Source organism: Bos mutus, chromosome 22 (assembly GCF_027580195.1).
Source record: "Bos mutus isolate GX-2022 chromosome 22, NWIPB_WYAK_1.1, whole genome shotgun sequence".
In the NCBI taxonomy this organism is placed as follows: domain Eukaryota; kingdom Metazoa; phylum Chordata; class Mammalia; order Artiodactyla; family Bovidae; genus Bos; species Bos mutus.
Window position 1 is genome coordinate 14,215,858 of NC_091638.1, and position 20,906 is coordinate 14,236,763.

A 20,906-nucleotide genomic window follows, 5' to 3' on the forward strand; every position below is an offset into this window, starting at 1 on the left:
CTTAAATAGCAATTAATTACCTATTTACAAAATTCATCCTGGAAGTACAGCCTGGCTTTCTATTTAAAAAAAAAAAATTTCAGGTCAAGCAATTACTTTGATTTATCTTTTCTTCAGGAGATACAGTCAAATTGTTACGTCTCTGATTGGCCATATCTTATACTATAGTTACCAACTGAGGGTTCAAAGATCCCCTTGAAATTATGCATTATGTAGAAAACTTAGAATATAGGTAAGCCTATGCATTTTTCTGGGAAGAGAGTCTAGAATCATCATATTCTCTAACCAGACTTAAAATCACTGTCTTATTCTCATAGTTCATTATGATTCCATAGGGTACAGTATAAGTATGGTTTGACAGGTTTCATATTCCCTGAAGGATAAGTATGCTTACGTTCACAGGACCCTATCTGAAAAGAACCTCAAAAGCTAACAAGTTCATTCTCCTTCCTTTAGGCAAAATACCTCTACAATTACCCAAGTCCAGTGAAAACTAAAAGTCTGCTTATTTTTCCCTGTGGGAAAGCAATTCCAACACCTCATTCTGTAACTTATTACATTTTTTAACAACCATTGTAAAATTTATCTTTGGTCTGTACGTGCTCCGGTTGAGGCCCTCAATAGCTTTATGTCTGTTTTTCTTTACTTTATACATAGATATAAATGTGTATTATCTTTACCAGAGAAGATAAATTGAATGTTTGCTGCAGGCTATTTTTCAAGCTAATGACTTCAGTGATAAATATGTATGTATACAACAGAGTTCACATACCTTGGGTAAATGTTTGGCCAACGTACTAGAACCTAAGTGTGATTAAGTTACTAGTAATAAGAGTTCAGAGTTCCAAAGGCTGGTGAAAATATCTCAGAGGACACACTGCAGCAAGAAGGGATGGTATCAATTTACATTCCCACCAACAGTACAAGAGGGTTCCCTTTCCTCTTCATCCTCTCCAGCATTTATTGTTTATAGATTTTCAGATAATGGCCATTCAGACTGGTATGAGGTGATACCTGATTATAGTTTTGACTTGCAGTTCTCTAATAATGAGAGATGTTGAGTATATTTGCATGTGTTTGTTGGCCATCTGGTATATCTTCTTTGAAGAAATGTCTGTTTAGGTCTTTGTCCATTTTTTGATATAGTTGTTTGTTTTTCTGATATTGAGCAGTATGGAGATCTCTCAAAAAGTAGGAATAAAACTACCATATAACCCAGCAATCCCACTACTAGGCATATGCCCTAAGAAAACCATAACTGAAAAAGACACATGTACCCCAATGGTCATTGCAGCACTATTTACAATAGCCAGGACATGGAAGCGACCAGACAGACCTTTGTTGGGATTACTTTTTTTTTTTTACTTTTATATTACTTTTTAGTATACTGTCTAAGGAGCAAGCGTATTTTAATTACATAGCTGCAGTCACCATCTGCAGTGATTTTGGAGCCCAAAAATATAAAGTCTGCCACTGTTTCCATTGTTTTCCCAGCTATTTGCCATGAAATGATGGGACCGGATGCCATGATCTTAGTTTTCTGAATGTTGAGTTTAAAGCCAAATTTTTCACTCTTGTCTTTAACGTTCATGAAGAGGCTCTTTAGTTCTTCTTCGCTTTCTGCCATAAGGGTGGTGTCATCTGCATATCTGAGGTTATTGATATTTCTCCTGGCAATCTTGATTCCAGCTTGTGCTTCATCCAGCCTGGCATTTTGCATGATGTACTCTGCACATCAGTTAAATAAGCAGGGTGACAATATATAGCCTTGAAGTACTCCTTTCCCAATTTGGAACCAGTCTATTGTTCCATGTCCAGTTCTAATTGTTGCTTCTTGACCCTTCAAGTCTGTCCTTCCTTGGTTATTCTCTCTCAGCTTTTGAATAACTTATAGGGTTCTTTGTAAAACTTAACATTTACTCTCAATTACTGTTTAATAAGTCTTTATATTGAAATTCTCCTGTTTAAATCACTATGTGTTTTTTGTCTTTTGGTGGGATCCAGAGAGATACAATCATAAGATCTTTGTGCTCATTGAGAATATTTGTTAACAGTGTATTTTTAATTGCTTTCATTTTTCCTTCTAGTGTAACTGTATTATGGTTAAAATATGTTGTCTATACAATTCCTCCTTATTGATATTCTTCTGATATTTACTGATATTCTTTTAACCTAATGCATGGTAAGGTGTTTCCAGAAATTCGAAAAGGAGGTACAGTCTCAATTTTCAGGGTAGAGAGACAGATATGTTTCTATTAATCTTATTAAAGTTTTCATATCCTCTATGCTGCTGCTGCTTAGTCGCTTCAGTCCTGTCCGACTCTGTGCGACCCCAGAGACGGCAGCCCACCAGGCTCCCCCGTCCCTGGGATTCTCTAGGCAAGAACACTGGAGTGGGTTGCCATTTCCTTCTCCAATGCAGGAAAGTGAAAAGTGAAAGTGAAGACGCTCAGTCGTATCCGACTCTTAGCGACCCCATGGACTGCAGCCACCAGGCTCCTCCGTCCATGGGATTTTCCAGGCAAGAGTGAGGGGTCAATTAACTTTTTCTGTAAAGAGTCAGACAGTAAACATCACAGGCTTATGAGCTACAGAGTCCAGGTTGTAACTCCTCAACTCTACCATTGAGATGCAAAAGCAGCTGCAGACAATGCGTAAATGAACTGTTTGTGTGGCTGTATTCAATAGAACTTGACTTACAAAAAGAGGGTGGAGTTAGCCCACATTGCCTCATCTGTCAACCCCTGATCTACATTATCATTTTTATCTACTTGATTCATCAAGCAATGAGAGAGATAGGTTGCTGCTGCTGCTAAGTCACTTCAGTCGTGTCTGACTCTGCAGGACCCCATAGGCAGCAGCCCACCAGGCTCCCCTGTCCCTGGGATTCTCCAGGCAAGAACACTGGAGTGGGTTGTCATTTCCTCCTCCAATGCATGAAAGTGAAAAGTGAAAGCGAAGTCGCCCACTCGCGTCCGCCTCTTCACGACCCCACGGACTGCAGCCTACCAGGCTCCTCCATCCATGGGATTTTCCAGGCAAGAGTACTGGAGTGGGTTGCCATTGCCTTCTCCAAGAGATAGGTTAGTCTCTCACTACTGTGTTTTAAAAATATTTTTCCCTGTATGTTCTGGTTCTTCTCCCTTTTTAGAGTTCTATGCTCTGTATTTGACACAAAAAGTTCATAATTATATCTTCCTGTGCATTTTATTCTTTACCATTGTAGAGTGCTTCTCTTTGTCTTGATAAAGCTTCCTTTGCTTTGCATTAAACCCTACATCTAATTTAGGAAAACATTTAGAAAGAAAATACATAATAAGACAATAAAATTAAGACTAAAGATAAGCTTAAGAATAAATCTAGTTGGAATAAATTCAACTGTTAAAGCAAATCTCAGAATGTGGCAAACACCAAGATCCATCCATAAGAGACATATGTGAAAAAGAGAATCCTAGAAGTTTACCTGAAATAGATTCTTCATCTGCTTTGAACTATTTTTATTGTTTAAATCTTATATGCTATTGATATAAGTATTATCCTACAGATCACATATTGCATCAGTTATATTTAACGAGGATGTTCTGAATCTTTTATACGTCCATAAAGAGAGCATGATTTGGGTTAGCCTTCCCTCTGTTCACTGGAGCCCCATTTGTATTTCCAAAATATATAAAGAGCTCACACAACTCAATAACAAAAAACAACCCAAGCAAAAAATGGGCAGAAGACCTAAATACACATTTCTCCAAAGACATACAGATGGCCGACAGGCACAAGAAAAGATGCTCAACATTGCTAATTATCAGGGAAATGCAAGTCAAACAGATAATGAGATTCATTTGCTCCAAACTCCAAGTCTCCATTAGGTTCTCTTCACATACTTTGTAGTCTTGTGCAGTCTCCTGTGTAATTTCACTTATTTCCTTCTATTTCTATGGAGACAGCAGTCTGCCTGTGCTTCTGCATTTTAGGGGAATCCTGCATGCCAAGTAACTCTAATATATCTTTCTGAAAGAGAACTGATCCCCACAATGGATTTCTTCTTCCTTCTTGGAATTCATTGATTTTTTTTTTAACCTCATACCCATGAAGAAGAATTTGAGACTCAGTCTTACTTAGATATCCACTTAAACGGATCATAAGTCACTGAGAGTTAAAGCAGAAATTTAGTATTTCTAGGCTAAACATTGTTCTGACATTTCTTTTGGTTCCAGTTTTGAAAGGAATCAAAATATCAGAGAAACTCAAGACATCATGAGACTAACATCACATCACCCTCAGCAACGGCCCAAGAGATGCACGAGCAGGTGCGTGAGCTCTTACCAGCGGGATGAGCAGGCTGACGAGGTCTATGAGAGGCTTGCCGAGTAGCAGCAGGTCTTCCGCGGCCTGAGTGCTCCCTCCTGAGCCGGATTTCTGTGCCTGAACAGGTAGAGGAGAGGGGAAGGGTCTTGGAGATTAGTCAGCTTGGCTACGGGAGACCAGTGCAACACCTGATGGCGGCCGGGGAGGCCTCTAACCGCAGGCCCCCAGGAGAAGTTTCGCGCGGTCACCACGTGGCAGAGAGAGCACATGCTGCCACCAGCTCAGGCCACAGAGGGGTGTGGGTGATAAACCAACAGCAAGGGCGGCCACTGGCAGGATGATGTTGATGTTGACAGACCCTGGGGGGCAAGCACTTTTTCTTCTGAACCATCCTGAGACATGGTGAGGTTATCCCCATTTTTCAGGGGAGAAAACTGAAGTTCAGAGAGGTTGAGTAGTATGTCTGAAGTCCCACAGATAATGAATGACTTAGCTGGAGTATGAATCCAGGCTAAATGACTCCAGATAACCCAAGCTCGCTTCTTCTGGGCACTTCTATGCACCTTTTATGATGCAAACCAAATCCATTCTACTGTGTTCTCCATCTCTATATGCACACATCTGCTTGAATAACATCTAAAATATTTATCGAATGAATAGGCTTTGGACTGGGGCTTCCCTGGTGACTCAGTAGGAAAGAATCCACCTGCAATGCAGGAGATGTGGCAGGAGCCACTGGTTTGATCCCTGGGCCGGGAAGATCCCCTGCAGAAGGAAATGGCAACCCACTCCAACATTCTGGCCTGGGAAATCCCATAGACAGAGGAACCTGGTGGGCTACAGTCCATGGGATTGCAGAGTTGGACACAACTGAGTGATTAACAACATCAACAAGACTTTGGACTACTGCATGAAGAGGCTCAGATACGGGTCTACAGTGCCTAGGAAGAATGCAATGAAACAAGAATTGAGAAAGGAGTGGCTTTAAGGATGTCTTTTTCCAGGAGCTTTTTATAAACTGTCTCATTCTAGAGGAGATTTCTATGAGAGATGAGTAATTTTAAACTGAGAGAAGTCACTGATTATTGTGTTTGCTATAGTATATACACATTTCATTTGCGTATACGCTCTGTTTTTAATTTCACTCAGAACAAAACTACTAGGTAAGGACCTTTGCCAGAGCCTTTGAGTAGGCTGCCCCACCTCAGGTCCTTACTCTGGACCCTAGGGCCCCTCTCATAAATGTCAAGGCTCCTTCTGCCTCCAGGCCTATGGATGGAATCTGGGTTGCCTGCTTTCCTTGGTTCAAAAGGACATTATGGAAAATCAGACATCTGCCTTTTAACAGCTTGCACTGCTCTACAGCCAAGGGGGATGACAGTAATCAGTAGCTCGGAGTTTCGTCCCACCTCTCCCCTAGCTCTATCTCAACCCCTGGCCTCTACCAGAAAGGTGGGACTTTCTCCCAGAAAACAGATTTGTAGCACTACCCTAGGTCTGAACCTTTGTGAGGCTTGGCTGTTGATCTTGCCTTCTGAAGCATGATGTAAGGCAGAATACTGACCTTTTCACATTAGCACATTAGCCTTTAGAGAAGATGACTGCCTCTTGGAAAAGATAAGGTAGTCCTGCGAGCCAGCACCTAGACAGCGAAGGGCACCGTGCCACTGCTTCCTTTCCAAACACATGTAAGCAAGGAGACACGTCCACAAACACAAGCACACACTGTGGGACTCTTTCCACCCGAATGGCCAGTGGCCCTCCAGACCCTCCACAATCTACAGTCATTTCTTATTGTCACCAAGAAACATCCCAACCCTGCCTGCCAGTATTTGGGTACCAACTCCCTGCAGAGATGCCGAGGGTTCCAGAAAGGGATTGCTACAGCTCTACACAGAGGGAGGTGCACATCAGGGACGCACCTGAAATTCAACTCTCCCCTCAAGGTACAGGTTCACAGCAGAAGCTTTGTGTGCTAAGTGCATCACATGCGGGGAGCTGAGCAACAAACCCGAGGCCCAGCTAGCCTCTCTCAGGGTTTCTCTAGCTCCCCAACAGCACACATTCTCGGTCAGCCTTTCGATTCACAGATGCCTTCTGTGTGCATGTTACAGAGGGATCTATTTTTAACATTTATTTATATATTTGGCTATGCTGGGTCTTAGTTGTGGCATGTGGGACCTTTAGTTGCAGCATGTGGACGCTTGGTTGCGGCATGTGGGATCTACTTCCCTGACCAGGGATCGAGTCCAGGCCCTTTTCATTGGGAGTGCAATGGCACTTAGCCATTGGACTCCCAGGGAAGTCCCCAGAAGTCTAAGTCACTCAGTCATGTCCGACTCTTTGTGACGCCATGGACTATAGAATTCTCCACAGTCCATGGAATTCTCCAGGCCAGAATACTGCAGTGGTAGCCTTTCCCTTCTCCAGGGGATCTTCCCAACCCAGGGATCGAACCCAGGTCTCCTGCACTGCAGGCGGATTCTTCACCTGCTGAGCCACAAGGGCAGTTCAAGAATACTGGAGTGGGTAGCCTCTCCCCTCTCCAGTGGGCCTTCTCGGCCTAGGAATCAAACCAGGGTCTCCTGCACTGCAGGTGCATTCTTTACCAACTGAGCTATCAGGGATGCCCAGAGGGCTCTTTTAACAGCAAGAAGCACCCCGCCTCTGCTGCGATGTCGCTGCTGTTCTCCCTGTGCAGTGCTCGGCCTTTGCCTGTGGTCCCCTGACCCCTGCCCACAACTCACTGCTCCAGGCACTGCTGGGTGGCAACTGACCCCACTCCTGGCCATCCTGGGTTCTTGGTCCCCCCAGCTGTCACAGCCTGAACAAGAGGAGATGGCAGACTGAGCCAGGTGCTACCAGTAAAATCTACTGGATTTGGTGAAGGATTGGAGGAGGAATATGAAAAAGGGAAATTTTAAGAATAACTCCCAGGTTTCTAGTATGGCAGGATGAGAGTGGTGGGGCTTGCGAGCAGGAGGATGGTGTGGGAGGTGGATCCTGAGCTCTGCTTTGGACATGCTGAATTTGAGGGGACCATGGGACATTCTAGTGGTCCTGTTTAGGAAACTACTGGATATATTAAGAATAGATCTCAGATGAGATCCCTAGGTTGTAGACATGTAAAATGTGGGAATGACAACTTGTGAGCCATAGGTAATATTAAATGGGAATATATTAATAGCATTACCTAAAATGAGATGAAGGGATTCAACTAACTTATTGGCATTAAAAAAGGCCAGGGAGGATATAAACCTATTACATCTAATATTATATGAGTCTAGCACACAGAGGGCAGGTAAGAACCCACTTGCCAATGCAGGGGATGTAAGAGACATGGGTTTGACCCCTGGGTCGGGAAGATCCCCAGGAAGAGAAAATGGCAACCCACTCCAGTGTTCTTGCCTGGAGAATTTCATGGACAGAGGAGCTTGGTGGGCTACAAGTCCATGGTATTGCAAAGAGTCAGACGCAACTGAGTGTTTGAGACACAACAAAGCATTTGTAGAGAACAAGAGACAGTCAGTTCTTCAGGCAGTCGCTGTCTGATGTCCTAAACAGGTTTAATTTAAGCACAACCAGCAGTGGTGTGGCCAGACCAACCCAAGTCAGGCCTCAGTGTGCTTCCCAAACACCATCACTCACATGCTTGCCATGCACAGATGATACAACTCAGTCCCAGGCTGTAGAACCTCACAATTTCATTAAAAGAATGGCAGGCTTTATTATGGTAAACAGTATGGAGGTTCTTCAAAAAACTAGAGTCGCCACATAATCCAGCAATCCCACTCCTAGACATATACCCAGACGAAACTACAGACACATGCATCCCTATGTTCACAGCAGCACTGTTTACAACAGCCAAGACATGGAAGCAATCTAAGTGACCACCAACAGATGAATGGTTAAAGAAGATGTGGTACATATACACGATGGGATACTGATTCAGCAATAAAAATTGCCATTTGCAGCAACACGAATAGATCTAGAGATTACCATACTGAGTGAAGTCACCAAAAGAAAGATAAATACAAAATACATGATATTGTTTATATTTGAAATATAAACTACAACACGGGTGAACCTATCTATGAAACAGAAATAGAATCACGGACACAGAACAGACTGGTGGTTGCCATGGGGGAGGATGGGAGTGGTTATGGATGGGGAGTGTGGGATTAGCAGATGCAAACTATTACGTACAGAATGGATAAACAGCAAGGTCCTAGTGTATAGCACAGGGAACTATATTCAGCATCTAGTGATAAACTGTAATGTAAAGGAATATATATAACTGAGTCACTGCTATATAGCAGAAATTAACACAGTATTATAAATTAACTATACTTTAAAAAAAAAACCAATGGTAAGCTTTCCACTGCACTAAAGGCAGAACGTGGAAACTGCTACAGTGGATGTGGAAATACAGCTGAGGTGGGATTGGGGAACGGTGACAGGACTTCATCGTTGGACGGTGGGGTGAGGTCTACAGGGAAGGACATGCACAGCCCGTGCTTCAGGTGCTGGCATCTGCTGCGGAAAGAGTGGTGAGGTGCAGGAGCCCCATGGAAAAGGCCAAGGTGACTGTTTGGTGTAGGTACAGGAAGCACAAATGAATGACAGGCGAGGCTGGAAAATCACCCTGGGGCTGATCATTCAAGGCCTGGAGTGTCTTGCCAAGCAAATGATCTTGTGATGAGATGAAGAGATATCATCAGTTTTCAAAGGGAGGGAGACGCATGCTGAGGACCACGGGCTACAACAGACAAATCTCACTTGCATTCAACCATGAGACAGAAGAGGTCGAAAGAATACGAAGAACTGTACAAAAAAGGTTTTAATGACCCAGATAACCACGATGGGGTGGTCACTCACCTAGAGCCAGACATTCTGGAACGTGAAGTCAAGTGAGCCATAGGAAGCATTACTCTGAACAAAGCTAGTGGACATGATAGAATTCAGCTGAGCTATTTCAAATCCTAAAAGATGATGCTGTGAAAGTGCTATACTCAATATGCCAGAAATTTTGGAAAACTCAGCAGTGGCCACCACAGGACTGGAAAGGGTCAGTTTTCACTCCAATCCCAAAGAAAGGCAACACCAAAGACTGTTCAAACTACTGTATAATTGCACTCATTTCACATGCTAGCAAGGTAATGCTCAAAATTCTTCAACCTAGGCTTCAACAGTATGTGAACCAAGAACTTCCATATGTACAAGTTAGATTTAGAAAAGGCAGAGGAACCAGAGATCAAATTGCCAACATATGCTAGATCATAGGAAAACTCAAAAATATACAATTCCAGAAAAATAAATGATCCAATCAAAAATGGGCCATAGAACTAAACAGACATTTCTTCAAAGAAGAAAAAGCAAGGGATTTTTTAAAAAAAGACATCTACCTCCCGTTCATTGACTATACTAAAGCCTTTGACAGGGTGGATCATAACAATCTGTGGAAAATTTTTAGAGATGGGAATTTACCAGACCACCTTACCTAGCTCCAGGACACAAATGTATGCAGCACAAGAAGTAACAATTAGAACTGGACATGGAACAATGGACTGGTTCAAAATTGGGAAACAAGTACATCAAGGCTATATAATATAGTCACTCTGCGTATTTAACTTTTATGTAGAATACATTATGCAAAATGTCGTGCTGGACGAATCCTAAGCTGGAATCAAGAATGCTGGGAGAAATATTAACAACCTCAGATATGAAGATACCACTCTAAAGGCAGAAAGAAAAGAGGAACTAAAGAGCCTCTTGATGAGGGTGAAAGAGGAGAGTGAAAAGCTGGCTTAAAACTCAACACTAAAAAAGCTAAGATCATGGCATCCAGTCCCATCATTTCTTGACAAATAGATGGGGGTAAGTAGAAGCAGTGACAAATCTTATTTTCTTGAGTTTTCAAAATCACCGCAGACAGTGACTGCAGCCACAGAATTAAAAGATGCTTGGTCCTTGGAAGAAAAGCTATGACAAACCTAGACAGCATATTAAAAAGAAGAGACATCACTTTGCCAACAAAAATTCATATAGTCAAAGCAATGGGTTTTTCCAGTAGTCATGTGCAAATGTGAGAGTTGAACCATAAAGAAGGCAGAGCACTGAAGAATTGAAGCTTTTGAATTGTGGTGCTGGAGAAGACTCTTGAGACGCCCTTGGACAGCAAAGATATCAAACCAGTTAATCCTAAAGGAAATCAACCTTAAATATTCATTGGAAGGACTGATGCTGAAGCTGAAGCTCCAACACTTTGGCCACCTAATGCAAAGAGCTGACTCACTGGAAACGACCCTGATACTGGGAAAGATTGAGGACAGGAAGAGAAGGGGGTGACAGAGGATGAGACGGTTGGATGGCATCACTGACTCAATAGACATGAGTTTGAAGGACAGAGAATCCTGGTGTGCTGCCGTTGATGTGGTTGCAAAGAGTTGGACACAACTTCAGTTGGTGACTGAACAACCAGACGGGGCAAGCTCATGGGGAAAACAGCAGGGAGAAAGCCGTGGAGGAGTCGAACCAGCAACTTCAAGAGATACCGAAATAGAGGGACTTCCCTGGTGATCCAGTGGTTAAGACTCCATGCTTCCAATGCAGAGGGCATGGGTTTGATTCCTGGTCTGGAAGCTAAGATCCCACAAGCGGCACAGAATGAACAAAAATAAATAAAAATGACTTTCTTACAGAGAAAGAGATACTAAAATAGGGTAAAGCCCCCATCCCAACAGCCTTCACTTGAGTGTGAGATGAAGGGGGACTCAGGGGCCACATTTCAGTCTTAGGGCAACACTGACACATCTACTAATGGAAACCAGTTTAACCACCCTCCTCTCAAGTAATGCATGAAGTTTCTCCCATCACTCCAGAAATGACAGACAAGAGCCAGATTGGGAAGTCAGGTGACCTGGATTTTGGTACTGAATATTTTCCTTCCTTAACCCCCAAACTCGGTGAGTTCCCTGCACCCCCATTCCCTCTGCAGGACCCTGGACACGGTTCAAGGTGATGATTTGCTCCACTATCTGCATGCTGATGGTCTTACCAAAATGAACCTCCCTGACACTCAACAACCTTCCTCTCTTGATGCCTGTGCCAAGATCACAGGGGCCAAGCCCTGGGCTAGGCTCACAAATGCAAAATAAAACCATACATTAATACCTCATAAGCCTGCTAGGAGTTGGTTTACTCCATAAATACAAACTGAGTGCCTTCCCTAGTGTTAGGACACAGACATGAGAATATTACAGCCCCCATGAACCCTCTGTAAACAGGAAGGGGAGGTGAGTGTCTTCCCTCTTATTGCTATTAATAACATAGCAACCAATCATGGCTTACTTTCCCTGGGCCAAGTATATGTACTTTCAGTTCAGTTCAGTCGCTCAGTCGTGTCCGACTCTTTGTGACGCCGTGGACTGCAGCATACCAGGCTTCCCTATCCATCATCAACTCTCAGAAACTGTTCAAACTCATGTCCATCGAGTTGGTGATGCCATTCAACCATCTCATCCTCTGTTGTCCCCTTCTCCTCCTGTCTTCAGTTTTTCCCAGCATCAGGGTCTTTTCCAATGAATCAGTTCTTCACATCAGGTGGCCAAAGTATTGGAGTTTCAGCTCCAGCATCAGTCCTTCCAATGAATATTCAGGACTGATTTCCTTTAGGATGGACTGGTTGGATCTCCCTGCAGTCCAAGGGACTCTCAAGTGTCTTCTCTGACACCACACTTCAAAAGCATCAATTCTTCAGCGCTCAACTTCTTTATATCCAACTCTCACATCCATACATGACTATTGGAAATACCATAGCTTTGACTAGATGGACCTTTGTCTGCAAAGTAACATCTCTGTTTTTTAATATGCTGTCTAAGTTGGTCATAGCTTTTCTTCCAAGGAGCAAGTGTCTTTTAATTTCATGGCTGCAATCACCATCTGCAGTGAATTTGGAGCCCAAGAAAAAAAAGTCTCTCACTATCACCATTGTTTCCCTGCCTATTTGCCATGAAGTGAGGGGACTAGATACCATGATCTTAGTTTTCTGAATGTTGAGTTTTAAGCCAACTTTTTTACTCTCCTCTTTCACTTTCATCAAGAGGCTCTTTAGTTCTTCACTTTCTGCCTTAAGGGTGGTGTTGTCTGTGTATTTGAGGTTATTGATATTTCTCCTGGCAATAAATATGTCCTTTATATTTACATATATTGTGTTCTCTCATTTAAGTCCCTTGCTGAGTAGTTGGCACCATGTATGCTTTACAGATGAGGAAACTGACACTCAGGTGAAATAATATGCCCAGCATCTCACAGGTGAAAGTGGTGTGGCTGGGATCTGAATCCAAGGTATTCTCACCTGCAAAGCCCATGGGACGCCCCCCCCCCCTCACCCCACCCCGGTGAGCTGGGCACACATATTTGTCTCTGCTTCTGTATCTTTGGTATAGTACTCCTCAAGGCAAGCTGGGGGCAGAGTCTGGGCTCCTAAGAGACATTCTGACACCTCCCTCCCAACTCCTCACCTCCCCGGTACACATGCCTATGTCATATCCTTCTCCTCCCTGAAAAGGAGATAGGTGCCTCAAAATTGGAGAAGGCAATGGCACCCCACTCCAGTACTCTTGCCTGGAAAATCCCATGGATGGACGAGCCTGGTAGGCTGCAGTCCACGGGGTCGCTAAGAGTCGGACATGACTGAGCGACTTCACTTTCACTTTTCACTTTCATGCATTGGAGAAGGAAATGGCAACCCACTCCAGTATTCTTGCCTGGAGAATCCGAGGGACGGGGGAGCCTGGTGGGCTGCCATCTATGGGGTCACACAGAGTCGGACACGACTGAAGTGACTTAGCAGTAGCATTATCATTTTAAACACTGACAACAGTCAAGTTCTAGTTTTAAGAGGTTAGTGTTAAGAATGCAGAAGAATCCCATGTGTGGAGCATGTTTACAGATGGAAGAGGTGACTTAGGCTTCGAAAGAACCTACAGCTCAGTATTATAGAAGGATGTGTCTGTCTTTGATGCCAATTCCATTTCTTTACCCAATTCTTTCCCTAATTCAATTTCAAGGAGTCTACCACTTTCAGACAGATACCAGGTACCATGGAGATCAAAGTCGGTCGTCAAGGTCAAAAGCAATACATGGCAGCTATTACAGGGAAAGACTTAGAACAATGACAGCAATAAAACATAGACTGGTGCTAAAAAAAAAAAAAAGAAAAAGAAACAGTGATGTATTGGTATACTAGCAAATTGAAAAAAAATTAGAAAGTAATTTGCATTAAGGAGTTTTAAACACCCTTGAATGTCTACCTGATGACTTGAAATAAATGATTTCTATTGTTCTAGAATTCAAAAAAATTTTTTAAAATGTCTGATCCTTTTTATCCACAATCTCTTACAGATTGATACCATCAGAGTATCCTCTGAGAGACATCTACACCTTGAAGAATTACATAAAGCTACCACTGTGGAAACTGAAACAAGAAATGATGCTCTCTGATGAGACACTTAATAGAAAAAAGAGGGAAAACTAAGAGAAATCCATAATTCAGGATTCCGTGAGTACTTAGCCAAGCTTTACTGTTCATTTAGAGCAATTACAGATGAGCAAATAAAAACAAGTAGGTAGTTCAAAGGCCAATTTCATCTACTGGCTTTACAAGTTTGGGTTAAAACTTACTATCATCTTTGCTGAGGGGCTCTTGGAATAATTTATTAAGCCACATGAAACAAGTTAAATACTTCACCAGCTTCACTGCAGACACAACACGCCATTTACCATAATGATGAATAAGAGAGACTAAACCAGGGTTGAGGGACTCATTCTTGGCTCTTGCTACTATGACTCTTGGCAAGGTATCAGAACGGTCTGCTTCCAACCTTAGCTTCTGCATCTATCCAGGCTGGTATGCTACCGTGACACACAGCACTTGCGACTTAACTGGGACTCCAAATACAACAATGAATTCCTATTGGCCGTGTCCTAACATGCGGCCTAAGTATCAGCTGACTCAGCTGGTTAGAGAAAGCATGAAAGGAGACAGGCATGTGGTGAGAGCTAACACTTGGCCAAGAAAGTACCTGATGAACTCATACGCCCTTCCTGTCTCAGACCACAATGCCAGGTTACAGTCTGGGGCAACCTGACTTTTCCATGGCCACTAAATACACATCTCTAGTCCTCAAAAGCATCTTGCAATTTCACATTATTGATCATAAGAGAAAGTAAGTGCGAGGTACATGCATGCACATGTGTGTGTGTATGCACATATATTCATATTACACGTATGTGCATGTGTGTGCATGCCTGATAACTCAATCCACTACTCCTCACTAGCTAACTCGTACTGCTGGAGGTGGTGGGAGCACCATCTCCGGACAGCGAAGACTGCATAGTGCATGGCCAACCCCACAGTGAGAACAACCTCTTGAGTTGCTGGCAGTTCCCTAGTAAGTGCTCACTAAGTCTTGTCTTTGGCCCCTCCTGCTTCTTTTCATATTCAAACTAGCTGTCTGACATTGATCACCCAAAGATGACTGTCAAATCATATGTCTTTTTCAAACCGAAAGACGCATTAGAGGACGATGAGAGAAAAGAGAATGATGAGCATGTGGGACGTGGGGCGGGGCTGTTGGAAAGGCGGGGGAAGGGGTCCTCTACCTGCAGAGCCAGCCGCACGACCCCGGAGGTGTAGGTCAGCATGCCGTGCAGAATGTCCAGCAGGGAGAAGAGCAAGGCGGCTGCAGTGTCGTTGTTGCTTTCGTTGTCCGCATCCAAACACAGTGTGGCAGTCTCAGTGAACAGGCTGCAGACGTGACGGACCAGTCCTGAGAGTAAAACAGAAGGGCAAAACTGTCATCATAGAACATAAGAATAACGTGCCACGTGAAGCCAACAGAACAGGCACATGTATTCCATAAACTCTGGACAGTCCCTCAACTATATCTGTTGTAGACACACCTGGGAAAGGTTTTGAAAATGCAGGTCCTCAGCCCCCACTCCCAGAGAGACTGCCTAAGAGCCTGAGGCCTAGGAATATACTTGCTAAAAAGCACCCCAGGTGATTCTGATGGGAGGGTCCCCCGAATTACACTTTGAAAAACACTATCCTACAGGGACAGAAGAGTCGCTGACACTGGAAGAAAACGTGTTGGGTGTGAACATCCTGTCCCCAGGTTCTGTTTAAAGGCACAGTTCTTCATGGGATGGCTCGGTGACACAGGGGAAGCTGAGGATCTATCAGGATTGACAAATAACTGGGTCACCTCAAGAAGATAAAGCAATGAAGTGCTTTTTTCCACATGCATTCTAAAAATTATGAAATGTAACATAATGATTTCAAGCCATGTGAAATTGAGAAATTGCCAGGTTCTATCATTTTGTCTCTGCAAACTTCGTATTTACCGTGTGGTTCGTCTTCATCAACTTTTAGTTTGATGTACTTGTTACAACAAATACATTTAAGCTGGTGTTCTGTATTATTTTTGTTATGTAAAATTACACTTTGAATTCCCCAGATGATTCAGATGCAAAAGTGATGAAAAGACAACATGAAATGTCATAAATCGAAATGGTGAGGGGGTCCTTCCGTCTGAAGAGATCGTCATCGTCTGAACGTTCTAGAAAAAGTGAATCTTCAAATATAACTATTCTATACAAGCAAACTGGGAAGAAAACAGGGTAAGGAAATGTGACATGTGTTGTAAGCTGGACCTGCAATCCATTTATTTATTGGACGTGCAATCATTTATTGGACCTGCAATCCATTTGTCCCTACTTCTCAGATGATCAACTGGACGGAAGCTCTGCCAAGCATAGCCATCCAAGCTCTGCTATCTTTCCCAAACACTGCACACTGTCATTTCCAGTAAGCCAAGCTGGTTTTCCTAGACAAGTGCAAAGTAATTAGACTACAAAGCAATTAATTCTGTCACTAAAGGCAGAGAGAAACCGAAATTACAGGGCATCAATCAAGGTTGTACTCCTTGTGGTGAAAACTGGCACAGTCACAAAGTTGAAAATAAATGTATTTGAAGGGAAAGGAATCTGCTAATGAATTAATAGCAAAATTTCTCTACTGAAAGACAAGGTTTGATAGTACAAGTCATCAAAGACACATGGTAAAGAAGAGCAATCGTTAAGACACGTGCATCACACTGGCAGGCATTCTCCAGTGAGTTACAAGGCATTGCTCAAGGGCAGGCTATGAATCAGCTCTTGGCGTTTGTGAGCTGCAGGGAGAGTAGAAGGGCTTTAAAAAGAGGTTGCTGGGATGGGGTGGGGAGAAAGACTGGGGGAAGGGATAGTTTGGGAGTTTGGGATGGATATGTACATGCTCCTATATTTAAAATGGATAACCAAGGAGGACCTACAGTGTAGCACAGGGAGCTCTGCTCAATGTAATGTGGCAGCCTGGATGGGAGCGGGGTTTTGGGGGAGAATGGATACATGTATATGTATGCCTGAGTCCCTTCATTGTTCACCAGAAACTATCACACCATTGTTAATCGGGACTACTCAAATACAAAATACAAAGGTTTTTTAAGAGAGTTCAGTTCAGTATTCAGTAAACACACGCTGCAGGAGAAGATGTCTTCCTTTGTGGAGTTCCCAATCTCTGTGACACAGCATGCTGATGGTCAGAGGAGCAGGGAACCCGGCGATGTGAACAGCAGAGAAGGACACAGACCGTCAGAAGGAGGCACTGACTGCCGGATACCCATCAGCGTGCTGCCTGACTCAGATGAAACAGATGATGAACAACTGTGCTCTCCCTGAGTTTCATTCCATCTTCAAGGAAGGAGTGCAAACAATGAATGCAATCAAATCCCTACTGGGCTGCACTCTCCAGCTTATTGTGTGAAGGAAAAAAGACAACGAACACCAAGCTCTGACTACAAACACAGAAGTCACCTCCTGTCATGGAAGGTGCTCATATGAGATTAGAAATGAAGCATGACCTAAATATTTCTTCACAACCGTGATAATGCCAGCAAAGCCCATTGATATGATGTAAGAGGCCTATCTCAGTCAGTGCTCTTCACAGAACTTTCACTGAAGATGAAAACTCACATTTTTCTTGTTTGAACTATGAAAACAAAGAAAGCCATGAGAAATTTTAGAAAAATGAATTCTTATTACGCTCTTCAATAATTATCAACAGTTTGCCATTGTCTTAAGTCTCCTTCAACCTCTAACAGTCCTTTCCCTACCTTCAATTTTTCATGCCATTTATTTGTTGGAGAAATGAGGATATTTTTCCTATAGATGTTCTTGTAGTACTGCTCCTGTAACTGTGCATTTCCTGTAAACTGGTAATTAGACCCAGAGACTAGACTTACTTCAGGTTTGATTATTTAGGCAATAATACTTGGAGCTGGGCATTCTGTATTCCCTGTAGCATTCTATCTGGAGGGATACACTGTCTGTTTATTCCACCCTTAATAATGTTAAAATTGACCTAGGTGTTCTGGGATTGTTAGCCCAAGCCATGCAGTATAAACTTCCCCATCAAATATTATCTACTAATGTCCAATATCCAGTCCCATTATTTCATTAGACATGGCAATACAGAATTTTCAAATTCTATCAGTCCTGAAAGATGATGCTGTTAAAGTGCTGCACTCAATATTCCAGCAAATTTGGAAAACTCAACAGTGGCCACAGGACTGGAAAAGGTCAGTTTTCATTCCAATCCCAAAGAAAGGCAATGCCAAAGAATGCTCAAACTACCGCACAATTGCACTCATCTCACACACTAGTAAAGTAACGCTCAAAATTCTCCAAGCCAGGCTTCAGCAATACGTGAACCGTGAACTTCCTGATGTTCAAGCTGGTTTTAGAAAAGGCAGAGGAACCAGAGATCAAATTGCCAACATCCGCTGGATCATGGAAAAAGCAAGAGAGTTCCAGAAAAACATCTATTTCTGCTTTATTGACTATGCCAAAGCCTTTGACTGTGTGGATCACAATAAACTGTGGAAAATTCTGAAAGAGATGGGAATACCAGACCACCTGATCTGCCTCTTGAGAAATCTGTATGCAGGTCAGGAAGCAACAGTTAGAACTGGACATGGAACAGACTGGTTCCAAATAGGAAAAGGAGTACGTCAAGGCTGTATATTGTCACCCTGCTTATTTAACTTATATGCAGAGTACATCATGAGAAACGCTGGACTGGAAGAAACACAAGCTGGAATCAAGATTGCCGGGAGAAATATCAATAACCTCAGATATGCAGATGACACCATCCTTATGGCAGAAAGTGAAGAGGAACTCAAAAGCCTCTTGATGAAAGTGAAATTGGAGAGTGAAAAAGTGGGCTTAAAGCTCAACATTCAGAAAACGAAGATCATGGCATCTGGTCTCATCACTTCACGGGAAATAGATGGGGAAACAGTGGAAACAGTGTCAGACTTTATTTTTCTGGGCTCCAAAATCACTGCAGATGGTGATTGCAGCCATGAAATTAAAAGACGCTTACTCCTTGGAAGGAAAGTTATGACCAACCTAAATAGCATATTCAAAAGCAGAGACATTAGTTTGCCAACAAAGGTCTGTCTAGTCAAGGCTATGGTTTTTCCTGTGGTCGTGTATGGATGTGAGAATTGGACTGTGAAGAAGGCTGAGCGCCGAAGAATTGATGCTTTTGAACTGTGGTGTTGGAGAAGACTCTTGAGAGTCCCTTGGATTGCAAGGAGATCCAACTAGTCCATTCTGAAGGCGATCAGCCCTGGGATTTCTCTGGACAGAATGATGCTGAAGCTGAAACTCCAGTACTTTGGCCACCTCATGCGAAGAGTTGACTCATTGGAAAAGACTCTGATGCTGGGAGGGATTGGGGGCAGGAGGAGAAGGGGACGACAGAGGATGAGATGGCTGGATGGCATCACTGACTCGATGGACGTGAGTCTGAGTGAACTCTGGGAGTTGGTGATGGACAGGAAGGCCTGGCGTGCTGCGATTCATGGGGTTGCAAAGAGTCGGACATGACTGAGCGACTGAACTGAACTGAACTGATCAGTCCTTCTTTATTTTTTTAGCTGGTTTTCTTCTGTAAAGAACCTTCATTAACTGATTTGGATATCATAAAATGTGGTTTGTAAAGGAAGAGCAAGGTAGATGTTTGATAAATGTTTCTTTGTTATCATCTGTCTGTTTAGGCAATGGCAACCCACTCCAGTATTCTTGCCTGGAGAATCCCCAAGGACAGAGGAACTTGGTGGGCTGCAGTCCATGGGACTGCAAAGAGTCGGACACAACTGAGCGACTAAGCACAGCCTGTTTCCAGAAGTTATTTTGGGGTGTTTGGAGGTCCCAAATGTGAGCAAAGTGGCTAGAGATTACTGAAGTTACTAATCAGTTCACTATGGAGCATCATTGTGAATGTAACAGATTTTTAAATAACATATCTTATGAATATTAATTGATTTCAATCATCATTCTTTTATGGTAAACTTGTTCCATCTTTGGTCACTGAGAGCCGTTTAAAGTGTCCTACCTTCTGCTAAGATAATATGTCCCAAGTTCAACTTATGAATTACTGCCTAAGACTGGGCATTAGCTACTTCTCCAAGGAATCCTGGTTTCTTTTAATGAGAAGGGTATTCAGAGACCATGGTCTGAGAGAAACACTCATTGCTACTGGGCCACTGATTAAGTGGACAGAGATAAATATACACCTTTTAGACAGAGAAAAAAATAATGAGTTCATGCAGATATTTCCAATTTCAGATTCCAGAAATGGACCCTCATCTATGAGGTTAAATGATTTTCAATAAGGGAATTCTTTAGAAAAATGAAATATTTTCAATCAAAGAGAATAGATCTGTTTGAGAGAAAAAAAGGTGCTTGACCACTATCTCACATAGTATTCAAAAATTAATCTCAGGCAAACCTCAAATCTAAACATAAAAGCTAAAATTTTTAAAGTTTCAGAAGAAAATAGAAGATCTTCATAACTAAGAGGTAGGCAAGATTTTTTAGGACTCAAAAAGTCCTTTCATCATTTGAAAGTGGATAAATTACACTGCATAAAAAATTAAAACTTGTGCAAATTAAGAGACACTATTAAGAAATGCATGCTAAGTCGCTTCAGTTGTGTCCAACTCTTTGCAATGCTATGGACCTTAGCCCACCAGGCTCCTCTGTCCACGAGATCCTCTACACAGGACTACTGGAGTGAGTTGCCATGCCCTCCTCCAGGGGATCTTCCCAACTCAGGGATGAAACCTGCATTTTCTGTCTTCTGAATTGGGAGGGGGATTCTTTACCACTAGAGTTAAGAAAAAGACAAGCCAAAGACTAGGAGAAAAATTTATAAATTACATATCTAAGAACTTATATTCAGAACATATAAACAATTCCTAAACTCAATAATAAAAAACTGAAATATCCAATTTTTAAAATGGGTAATAGCCTCGAACACTTAGTTTACAAAAGATAATGTCAAAAAGCACATGAAAAGTGTTCAACACCGTTAGTCATCTGGAAAATGAAAATGAAAGTCACAGTGAGATACCACCACACAAACAGAAATAATTAGAATGAAAAACAAAACAAAACAAAACCCGACAACACTAAATGGTGGTGTGAGT

The 20,906-nt window shown here is 42.6% G+C and overlaps 1 protein-coding gene across 3 annotated transcripts in view; it reads right to left on the minus strand.

Moving 5' to 3' along the window:
* ULK4 (unc-51 like kinase 4) overlaps positions 1 to 20,906 on the minus strand; it is a 502,164-nt gene that overhangs the window by 145,542 nt on the left and 335,716 nt on the right. For 2 of the 3 annotated variants that reach the window (XR_011461930.1, XR_011461929.1), the window contains exon 33: positions 15,106 to 15,137. Coding sequence is in view for 1 of the 3 variants with exons in the window: in XM_070359559.1 (XP_070215660.1) it covers positions 4,324 to 4,422; positions 14,971 to 15,137 (266 nt within the window). In the remaining 2 variants the exon portion in view is untranslated. Of the gene's footprint in view, positions 1 to 4,323; positions 4,423 to 14,970; positions 15,138 to 20,906 lie in introns of those variants that run through there. The other variant, XM_070359559.1, reaches the window with a different exon arrangement.